The sequence below is a fragment of the Staurois parvus genome, unplaced genomic scaffold, assembly GCF_062004578.1.
Source record: "Staurois parvus isolate SC_StPar_1 unplaced genomic scaffold, SC_StPar_1.0 ptg000572l, whole genome shotgun sequence".
NCBI lineage: Eukaryota > Metazoa > Chordata > Amphibia > Anura > Ranidae > Staurois > Staurois parvus.
Window position 1 is genome coordinate 6,060,022 of NW_028318368.1, and position 12,270 is coordinate 6,072,291.

Below are 12,270 nucleotides of genomic sequence, written 5' to 3' on the forward strand. Positions count from 1 at the left end.
TAGATTTTATAAATTAAATAGCAAGCAAAATAAAATGACAATCTACTTTGTGTACTGAATATTATATAGGTGTGTTTTAATAGTTTATAATAGAAAGATAGCAAGGCAACAGTATTAGAAAATTACAAGCTGTGAAAATCCACATATCTGCAACACAAAAGTGGGTCTGCATGCTGCTGATTAGAGGATATGTATACATCTAGCCGGTTAATAATTTACCTCCTTGTCCAATATATACTGTAAATATATATATATATATACACACATACGCACACACACACATATATATATATATATATCTATCTTTTTTTTTATTCACACACACATATACAGACAAGTGAGCATGCACCCATAATGCATATAAAAGGTGCAAGCAGTTTGAGCATGCAGTTTACAGTCCATGACATTATCAAAATGTTTTTTTAATTTTTTTTTTAAATAAAATTTAAATTGATACACAATTTTAAAAATCTACCTGGACGACTGACTAATAGGCTAATGCAAAGAGTTAAAAATACTGCTTAGCAAGGAGAATAAACTATTGAGACAAATGGGCTGTATTAAAACTTAGAACTTATTTTACTCTACCCAATTGAATCATATTGCAACATGTCCAACCTCTGAACAGTAATTTCCTTATTAAAAGAGTACATCACCAAGAACAGAGGTGGCAGATGTGTACTTTGAAAGATGTAGTACTTTGCATACACCAGGACTGACATCACCTGAGGGCTGTGGCAGATGCACTAATTTTTCTACATGATCTAAAATTTATTTAATTTAATCCCTCTTCATTATCAGTTAAAATGACATAAATAAACCCAATAAGTTACAGTACACATCAACAGTAATTAGATGTATGGCTGTATAAGGGGGCAAGAGATATGCATTACTGAATAAGGCCAGAGCTTGGGCCCCCAGGTCTTGGCCTCACAGAAATGTATTTGTCATTGGCTGTTAAGCAAGTAAACCTAAAATTCTCTAAGTATGACAAATCTCAGAATCAAGTTGTCCCACCCAATTATTATACATCATGATAGGGCATAAAAAACAGTGTCCATATATGTCCCAAGAACAGAAAGTGACACAATAAATCTGAGCATAATTTGTGGTGGGTTTACACTGGCACAATAATACGTGTCTCCAGTAAAAACCCTCTTTCCATGTATGTGCCTTAATTATTATGATTATTTTTTGTATATAGGATATATATAGCACCAACAGTTTGTGCAGAGCTTTACAATATAAGGCCCCTTTCACACAGGGCCGACCTGTCTTCGGATCCGCTTGTTTAGAGGGGGATCTGTCCACTGATCCTCACTGAGCAAGTGGATGACAGGTCCACTGTCCATTGTCTTCTATGGGCTGTTGGATGGAAACAGACTGCCTGTCAGTTTCCATTTGACTGTCATCTGATCTGATCTGCCAGATGGATGGGGAATGGATCCCAATCCGCTTGATTTTAGCGGACAGGATTGGATGCAGGTTGATGTAAATGGACACATATCCATTTATATCCTTAGCTCCATAGAAAGTAATAGAGCGTCCAATCGGGTCAGCTTGAAAAACAGCAGACGGACCTGATCGGTTTGCTCATGTGAAAGGGGCCTAAAGTGGGACAGAGCAATTACAACACAGTTCAAAAAAGAAGGAGTAGGAGGGCCCTGCTCATGGAGCTTACTGTACCATTGTGTTGAAATGGCAAGAAGAATGCAGTGGAATGCAGCACCTGATTAAAACTACATAGAGCTAATCTCCCACAACACATCTATATCTGTGATAGATTCCCAATCTATTTCACTCAAAGCCAAAACATATTCAAAATTCAGGACAAGAAAATGTAGAAAAGTCAGTTTTCAAAGTATAAAATGTCAGATGGAAATCCATCATTTATCACATAGAGCTTGTCCTGAAGGCTGCTATAGCCTCTTATCCTAAAAAATGCTAGTTTCCTGGCTGTCTAGCAGACTCCCCCCCCTTATGCAATAAGTGGAAACACTGACTTGGAACAAGTAAATATAAGGACTGCAACCATGTTTACGATTGCTGACTAACAAGGTATTAAAGCCAGTAATCCAATATAGCAGCCAGCCAAATTTTCAAAGGAAGGCCATCAGTTACAGGCCCCTAAACAAGTAATAAATCCCCACAAAAAATGTATCACATTGCAGTTTACCAGTTTTTAGATGTGACAGCTGCATTTGTTTTGTTTTTCAGGCTTTTTTTATTTTATTTTTACTTGATCTGCCCACTAAATCTGGAAAATAATGTTGCTTTAACTGCTTAAAAAGTGTCAACTTTCAGTTAGGCTTTAACATCTAACACTACCCTTTCCCCAGGCTGAGTTCTGCAGTTCAAAGGTGTCTCCATTGTTCAGAAGGAGAGGATAGCAATAACACTATGTTCCTTTAAGCACATCTTTTCTTTGAATGATAGGAGTTTATTACAATGCTGGGTTTGGTAATTGAGATAACCTACCACATTTTCTGTTTCTCTTACCTTCTAATTCTGTAAATCTGATATCCTACTGTATACAAAAAACACAGAAAAAGGCCACCCAACATAACTCACCACAGAGCAACAACGATTTGCTATAATGTGAGTAATACAGTGTCGCCTTTATATTTTTACGTGTGTGTGTGTATGGGGGGCTATTTAAAAACAATACAAAGAAAAATGGAGGAAAAACAAATAAGTAATTCAGACATTAGCATTCAGAAAGCTAATGTGATGTTTAAAGCTGACGTGATTGGCTACTATGATCAACAACACACCATAGATCTTAACACTAGATTATTAATTATGCCCATTTGTGATCAATTCAAAACATAATGCAAATACTTTGCCCAAGCAAAGGCAGAATTGTAAATGTACCATACACATCTTCCAGTAATGATTCCATGCTAAATGAAGATGACTGTTACGGGTTTGTTTTCTGAATACCAATACAAGTTCAGAGTACAAAAATGATATTTTTCTTTAATAAAATAATCAGGGTGCTTCAGTGTTTACTATTAGGCAATACAAACTTTAGCAGATACAGCAAAAATATTTTAGTATGTAATTGTACAGATAACTGTGTTGCAGACTGGTTCACACTAGAAAGTAGTGCAGGAAACCTGCAATCAGTGTGTGTTTCCTGTTCAAATTGCAGTGCCCTTGCAATCGGCAGAGAGTGTCAGTGCCATGTTAACTAAACCCCAAACGCAGGTCACAAATGCAGTGCATTTGCCTGCACTAGATTGCATGATGCAAAATGTGTGTTTGTAAAATTTATGTGATTTGAGCCTATTCAGCCCTGATTCACACTGATGTGGTGCAGGAAACGCAGCAATTCCTGTGCATTTTCCATACCGCATAGCAATCACACTGTGTTCTACCATCTTCTGAGGGGGTCAATTAAAAGTTAACAACACCCCAAAAGCAGGTTGCAAATGCAGTGTGATCTGGTTCCAGCACGAATTAAAAAAAAAAAAGTTGTCCACAACTTTTTGATGCAGATGCAGTATGATTAGAACCATTCACAATGAATAGGCTCATATTACCCTGCAATGTGATTTGCACAAGACTGCAGTGCAATTCTTGTACCATTCAAATGCGGTTCACAGTGTGAATCTAGGCTCAAAATGAATTAGCTCAAATCGCACCGCACTGAATCGCATGTGCATTACACAGGAATGCAGCATGCTTCCTGTGCTATTTAGTGTGAATCTAGGTTTAAAGTGTTTATAAACCCAAAATGTAAGAAAAAAGCCTATAGTGCTGCAGACCTCAGAACTTATTAGGTTTGCTGTGTATTATTCTTATAAAGCCTCTAGTTGTTTTGCATTCCATCTGCGTTAAAGGGAATCTTCACCCGTTCCTCCATCCCCTTGCACGGTCCCATTCTATGTGTGTGTGTTCCCAGCCAGGACTAAAACTGAGTGTCCCTATGCTGCGTGCATCCACACATACAGACAGCAACAGAAGCCTACAGTGGCAGACCACTACAGCTACTGCATCCTGCTAGCAAGTTGATTGACAGCACCTTAAGCCTACATTGTCCAAGTGACTAGTTCCATGTTGCCAAAAATATTCAGCAAACAAGGTTTGCCTAATGCAACAGAGCGGATTAATTTTTTTTAAAAATAGTATTTAATTAAACTGTAAGCGCATTACTAGCAATAAAGTTGTGATCACCTCTGAAATTTGCCCAAATACACTAAAAGAGTGCATATTGAATTTTGGGCACACCCCACTGCCCATAAAATATACTGGGCATGATACAATCTGTCATCTGGTGATTGCCAGGTCTGATGGCATTACATACCATAAAACCATCAGGCTACTGTTAATAATGAACTCCAGGCAGCTAAAAAAGACACAAAGCTTTGTAAATTCATCAGTATACCATTAAAATCACTACCACCCCTCAGTCCACCCACCTTACTGAATCCAGGGTTCTTCTTCCCCTGCTGTCCCTGTCATTTGTTTTAATTTGGTGCATCTGTGAATGGAGAGACAACAAGTCTCATCTAACACTGCTGTAGAGGGATCAATGGATCACAGTATGTCACCACACTTGTAGTCTATTGACACTTCTTCCAGCTGCATAACCAAAGGTCCGTAACTTGACATGGACCAGTGACTGAAAGAAAAGTCTGCAGGAGCCTGTGCACGGCACTTGTGATCCACTGATCGCAGCTGCAATGCTCTGCAGGCTCCAATGCAAAAAATAAATAAATAAATAAATCTAATTTATTTGAGTTCATTTAAAGTGTTACTAAACCCCAAACCCTGCATTCACTATATCTGGTCTCCCTCTGTACACAGAACATGGAAGTGAAATTATTTTAGTAAATAAATAAATCAGCAGTATATAGCAGAATTCTATCAGTGTCCAGCAGAGCACTGGTTAATCATGTAGGAGGATTTTTTATTCTGCTCTAACTGTCCTATGGGGCTGCATAACCCCTGACCCTTTGACTGGACAGTGCTGATTGGCCTGTGCTGATCACATACACTCTCCCAAAGAAAAAAAAAACCTCCCTAACAATACACACCAAAATGAGCATGTGCAGAGTGACTCCTAGAGCTGTGTAGTATCAGCAGATGGATTGGAGACAGTAGAAGAAGGGGAGGATCAGATAAGAAGATAAGACAGGATTAAACAGCCTTTTTACTCAATGCAGAGGATTAGCCTGATAGGTTCCAACAAAAAGCATGCTTTACTGCATATACAGACTGATTTTACTGTTGTGGGTTTAGTAACACTTTAATATTATTAATATTTTTTTTCTTTTGTATTAGCCTCCTACAATACACTGTATGTATAGCAGAGCTCAAACAGAGAGGGAGAAGCAGCACATGGAGCAAATATTTTGTACTGCAGTGCTCATGTGCTAGCAAGGAAAATACTGATAAGAGAAGAGAGCAGAATGACAGAGGTGAACTCATCACTCTGCCACTTCTCATTTGTACTGTCCAGTTATGGACTAGGGACAGGGTCCAAGACCTACCTATATTATATAATAATGCATACAAGGGAGAGGTGCAGCGCTAACTAAATGAATAAATATACTTATATACTTGATAAATATAAATATAAATCAGTAAAAAGTGCTATTAAAGTGCAAAACGGTGACTAAATGATGGATATAGTCCATATCGTGCTCAGAATCCAAGAGAGTCCTTTAAGAGCTCCAATCCCTGGATTCGTGGATGAGGTGATAAAAGTAAAAATTGCGCACTCACCAAATGCGCAATTCAAATGCGCATTCAAAGCTGATATTCCAAGGTCCTCATATGGATCTGGTCAGATCTGGTCATGGAAAGCCCTCTGTCACCTGGTAGTGTATTCCACACATAGAAGAAAAGGCCGCTCTGCAGATGTAAAGGACTCCCACCTAATAGTCTCTGCTTCTGCTCTGGATGAAATACAGCAGATCATGCATGAAAGGTCATGTGGTTGAATTCTGTTACTACTTCCTGGAAACGCCCCTTAGTAAGATTTCACAGTCTTCCATTTGGGGTTTCTGACCCAGCTAGCAGGGACAAGAAGTACCTGTCTCAACTCTAGCAGATCCCTCCTGTCTGCTCCCCAGACCATAGATCTCTGCAGATCTATGGTCTGGGGAGCAGACAGGAGGGATCTGCTAGAGTTGAGACAGGTACTTCTTGTCCCTGCTAGCTGGGTCAGAAACCCCAAATGGAAGACTGTGAAATCTTACTAAGGGGCGTTTCCAGGAAGTAGTAACAGAATTCAACCACATGACCTTTCATGCATGATCTGCTGTATTTCATCCAGAGCAGAAGCAGAGACTATTAGGTGGGAGTCCTTTACATCTGCAGAGCGGCCTTTTCTTCTATGTGTGGAATACACTACCAGGTGACAGAGGGCTTTCCATGACCAGATCTGACCAGATCCATATGAGGACCTTGGAATATCAGCTTTGAATGCGCATTTGAATTGCGCATTTGGTGAGTGCGCAATTTTTACTTTTATCACCTCATCCACGAATCCAGGGATTGGAGCTCTTAAAGGACTCTCTTGGATTCTGAGCACGATATGGACTATATCCATCATTTAGTCACCGTTTTGCACTTTAATAGCACTTTTTACTGATTTATATTTATATTTATCAAGTATATAAGTATATTTATTCATTTAGTTAGCGCTGCACCTCTCCCTTGTATGCATTTTTATTGAGAAGGTTCATATGGTACCTCTTTGGTGTTCAGCTGCTGTTTTCTTCTTCTTTTATTTTAATTTTTGTGATTTTATACTAGTTGTTTTAAGCGCTCACTTATTTTGAAAATTACTATATTATATAATACTACAGCGGAGAACAGGTAGGGCACCAGACTAACTATGATGTCTGGCAGTGCTCTGTAAATCTCAGGACTGGTTGGACAGAAATACTGTACAAATCCTTTAGCAGGTAAAAAGCTGCCTTATGCATTTAGCTGTTTTAGTAGTTTTCAGCATTAAATTATACTTACATCTACTTCTATTAAAAATGGCTTCATGCATCATTTCAATTAGAAGTAGCTTTTATTAAAGGACACCTGAAACTTTAACCCTAACCCTTATTTTTATAATATGTTTACGTGTAAGCTGCTATGTTGATATGAAGATAACAGGTAACTATGAAGAAACACCCAGCTAGTAAGGTAAGTATGAAAAAATAAATTTTAATATAAGGCAAACCTGATAAATATATAATCTGTCAGGATCATATTTTTGCATTATGTAGAAGCCTTGTGATTTGCAGATATCATTCCTTTATTTTCTGCTTCCCTGGCATTTTTATCTGTTGTCGGAGCCCTGCACATGCATCTGCATTATTCTGATGGACTCATCCAGCTTTTGAAAATGCTTACAAGGTGTACGTGAAAGCGTATTTACACATGAACTGTGTAATTATTGCATGATAACTGTAATTATGCTGTATTATTTCATATTTTAGGTGATTAGTTGGGGTAAACACACTAAAGCATCCTGATGTGAGTTACTGAAAACAATATGAAAGCAACGCAATCACATATTGAACACAAAGTTTAGGATCACCTGCTGTGGTCTCTCTCAAGACAAGGAGATATGTGGCTGCAACAGAACAGATTATTTAGCAGTGAGAAAGCACAGAAAAAGGAAAGAGAAAGAAGTCAAGAAATACTTATGAAATCTGGCTAGGGCTACATGGGAGAATGTTTGCTAATGAGAGATTTATACAATGGATGGTCATAATATTATGTCTGACCCATGATATGGTGGTCTATTCATCAATGTTTTCACACATGATTCACGCAGCTTTCACCCAAAATTCACATATATCCAATTAGAATATGCATGAATCCTGTGTAAAAGTTGTGTGAATCTTGTGTAAAAGCATTCATGAACAGACCCATAAAAAATGCAAAAAATACCCAGCATGAAAACTGCAAATAACACCATACAGAAACAAAATAATGTAATCAATATGAAATTAAGTGTACAGATCCAATTCTTAAGGCCCCATTCAAACCTGGGTGTTGCATTTATGCACTTTTTTGCATATTTGTCACACAACAGCTTAGGGCAGCCCATTCATTTGAATGGGCTACCCTACATGTGACAAACTTGCCAAAGTAGTTCCTTCCCCTTTTTTTGGGGTGGCAAGCCTCTTACATGATTTTTACCATGTGATTACTAGCTGCGTTTGGGGTGCCATTAAGAATTAAAATAAATGGAAGTGCAAGCACATTGCACATTTTAGCCCGTTTTTGTGCCTTCTGGGAATGCATGCAGAAACTCGGATTTCTGTGCCCGTTCCCAGAACACACAGGTGTGAATGGGGCCTAAACCTCCAATTATTTTCATACATGTTGTGTTATGTGACATCTTCTTTGTCCACATAGCAATAAAAAAACTGTGTTCCAAAGCCGTCAACCAGAGTGATTGATGTATGTGCTGAATGAGTTCCATCCAACGTGGCATGCTATAAGAAAAAACTGTATTGATCATAAATAATTGTTTTGATTTCGATGGAAATTCTGTTTCAAAAGATTTAGCAGAAATTTTACCTAATTTAGGAGAATGGTCTTTCATACCTGGCATGCATATAAACCTTGGTGAGAGCAAAGGCGGAGGATATTTGAACCTTGGTTGAAGACTTTGGAATTCAGTTTAAGGCTTATTTACTAAAATATTTGAAAATGTTCATACAATAAAATGTGTGACAATCACGTCGGTTATCCAATTACGTGAAAAGAAAATGCTTGCTTACTAATTTCATCTGCACATGATTGGATAAACATTATTTTCATAGCTGTGTTGACATACAGAAGATTTCACATTACACATGTAAGAAAATCGTTGGTGCTAGATTTATAGTCATTATTTAGTATTGATTATTTCATATTGTTTATGTTTATATTTGCATGAAGATATTAACACTTTTGAGGATGAAATATTTGCACTTTATGATTCATTTATATATTTTATTTATTAATAGGGTATAATATAATCCCATAGTAAACTGGTATTACATTAAACAACTAATACTTTGATAGTATAGTGTGAAATTTTATATGGTTTTCAGTTTCTGAGATATTTAACCACTTGTTAACAACCATGTAATTGGCAGCATGCTGCAAATAAAGTGAATTTCAACAAGTGGTTACATTTTTCAGGAACAAGATTCAAGTCACCCACGTATCCAAAGCTCTAATACATATACTCTCAAAGTGGGTTGTGTCACCATCACTCAAAACATTAAAGACAGATTCACAACTTTGCGGTGATGTGTGAACTATAGTGTGATGTTGCCCTGATATTCATTTTGAATAACATCCCAACACACATTCCCAAAGCACCACAATGGACCTGTATTTTAGCCCACCACAACACAAAGATGTAAAACATCTATTATTTTTTTGTTTTAAAAAAGTGGCATGTACGTTAAAAGGTCTATTGTGAGGCATTGACAATCCATTCAAAAAAGAATGGGCTGCCTTACTGCAAAGCATGTTAACGTATGATATGACACATTAACACGCATGTAAGAACACACCTCATATTTGTGAATCTACATAGCTTAAGCTTGGGTACAAACAAAAGCAACTTACACACTGACATAACCTTATATAAAATACATTCATAAAAGAATTTCTGTATTCAAATAATAATGTGAACTAAGAACACATTGGGGTAGATTTACTAAAACTGAAGCGGGCAAAATCCGGAGCAGCTCTACATAGAAACCAATCCGTTTCCAGGGTTTTTTTTGTCAAATCTTAATTAAACAACCTGCAGTTAGAAGCTGATTGGCTACCATGCACAGCTGCACCAGATTTTGCACTCTCCAGTTTTAGTAAATCAACCCCATTTTGTACTAGCCTGATAAATGCTGCCATTGCAGTTGTGCTCACATTTGCAGGCTTCTTCAGCTAGTCGATGCAGCAAGAAAATCTGACATACAAAGCAAAGTCACTCAAGAGGAGACCTACAGTCTGACTAATGTCATTTTATTGTTTGGCATTCATGAGTACACTTTACTCTTTGCCCTGTTGGTTGAAATAACCGTGCCAATGTGATATAAGATTTATCCATTGTAAGGCCAAAAAATGTTCAGTGTAAGCCCACAAGATAGAGGGATTTCACCTTAACTAAAATGAGTTTAAAATATCATATTACTTTTCCTTACAATATATTAGTATGTCAAGGATGCATACATAGCGTTCACTATTTAGGTGTATAAGATCTGTCTTAATTCAACTTTTTGTGATGTTCCTTCATGTATATGACCAGTATAATTTTTATATGTTTCACTGTAAACTTGAAAAAAATAAAATAAAGAATCTTAAAAGAATATGCATACATCACACAGTGTCACTCACAATCCCATATGCAGGGTGAGTCAAGTGTGAATAATAATTGCATCTGACATAGGAGAATATTTTTTTTTTTTTTGTTTAACTAGACTGCCACCTCCTGGTGACAGTCTAGTTAAATCTCTACCTTCACAATACAGAATTCACACACTAAATCTGGTGACAAGCACAAACAACAGTATTGTTCTGTCATCCATAAAGAATATTACCGTCCCACTTAAAATACTCAGTGATAGCCCTAGGCTAATCACACTATATGAGGTATACTCACCCAGAATGGATTGGACTGGAAGAAAGTGCAACGTTGTCTAAGTTATCGTTTCCCCAGCTTAGCCGATAAGTGTTCTGCTCTGCTCTTGTCAAGTATGAAACCTACAATAAAGAATGATATAAGGAACTATAAAAAAAACTTATTTTGTATGGACAACTTATACAGTTAACTTTACTTTTACTAACTTTACTTAAATTTTAGGTAGAGGCTGAACCTGTCAGATCTTGGTTGTTGTCTGTATCACTGAACGCGAATTTCCCAAATTACTTGTGTGGTCACCAGGAATACAAAATGATGGGGAATCTCATCAACAGAACAAACAGCAATAAAGAAAATAGCTTACATGGTTGCAATGATTCAAACCTTTCCCCAGTTTATCCAACACTAACAAAAAAAAAAGGTTTGGGCTATAGTCCTACTTTTAAAAATAAAGTTCCAATTTGTAAACATACTAAACATACAAAGGAGCATACACAATGGTTTAAACAGAGAAGGGTGAAACACAAAATAAAAATGGCATTGCCAATATTATATAAGAAGATCAGTAAGAAACAATACCCTGGTAAATATGAATAGCATAAAGCTGAACTCCAGGCATGCAGTTAAATGCAGAGATGAAATACATATAGGGCTGTTAAATCCTGCCAAAGGATTTGTATTTCTGTCCATCCAGTCCTAACTGTTACATGGCTGTGCCACACCTGAGGCAGGGAAGTAAAACATACAGGTTTTGCCCCTCCCCTCAACCTGTGAGTGGACAGTGTAAGGAGAAGCAGAAGACTGATTAGCTTATCTCTGTCATTCTGCCCTTCCTATCAGCATGTCCATTGTTAGCACATAAGCCCTGCAGCATAGCTGACCAGCTCTTTGTATTGCTCCTTCCCTCTTCTTCAGTTGGAGTCCTACTGTACAGGAGTTTATACCAGATAAGACCAGAGCATATTTATGGACTTACACTGCTTTCATAAAAAAACTATATATTTATATATATATATATATATATATATATATATACACACACTGCTCAAAAAAATTAAAGGAACACTTTGAAAACACATCAGATCTCAATGGTGAAAAATATCATGCTGGATATCTATACTGATATGGACTGAGTAATGTGTTAGGAACATAAGGATGCCCCATCGTTTGATGGAAATGAAAATTATCAACCTGCAGAAGACTGAATTCAAAGACACCTCAAAAATCAAAGTAAAAAAATTATGCAGCAGGCTAGTCAATTTTACTGAAATTTTATTGCAGCAACTCAAAATGGTACTCAGTAGTTTGTATGATCCCCACGTGCTTGTATGCATGCCTGACAATGTCGGGGCATGCTCCTAATGAGACAACAAATGGTGTCCTGGGGTATTTCCTCCCAGATCTGGACCAGGACATCACTGAGCTCCTGGACAGTCTGAGGCGCAACCTGGTGGCGTCAGATGTTCCGAAACATTATATCCCAGAGGTGTTCTATTGGATTCAAGTCAGGCGAGAATGGGGGCCATTCATTGGTGTTAATTACTTCATCCTCCAGGAACTGCCTGCATACTCTTGCCACATGAGGCCAGGAGGAACTCAAAACCCGCTGCGCCAGCATAGGGTCTGGCAATGGGTCCAAGGAATTCATCCCGATACCTAATGGCAGACAG

At 37.6% G+C, this 12,270-nt stretch overlaps 1 protein-coding gene across 29 annotated transcripts in view; it reads right to left on the minus strand.

Annotated features, from left to right (window-relative positions):
- Nucleotides 1-12,270, minus strand: part of ANK2 (ankyrin 2) — a 290,860-nt gene that overhangs the window by 89,794 nt on the left and 188,796 nt on the right. For 17 of the 29 annotated variants that reach the window (XM_089691824.1, XM_089691825.1, XM_089691821.1 and 14 more), the window contains one exon: nt 10,622-10,722. In XM_089691824.1, the coding sequence (XP_089547950.1) occupies nt 10,622-10,722 (101 nt within the window). Of the gene's footprint in view, nt 1-7,549; nt 7,586-10,621; nt 10,723-12,270 lie in introns of all 29 variants that reach the window. The other 12 variants (XM_089691815.1, XM_089691828.1, XM_089691818.1 and 9 more) reach the window with 1 other exon arrangement.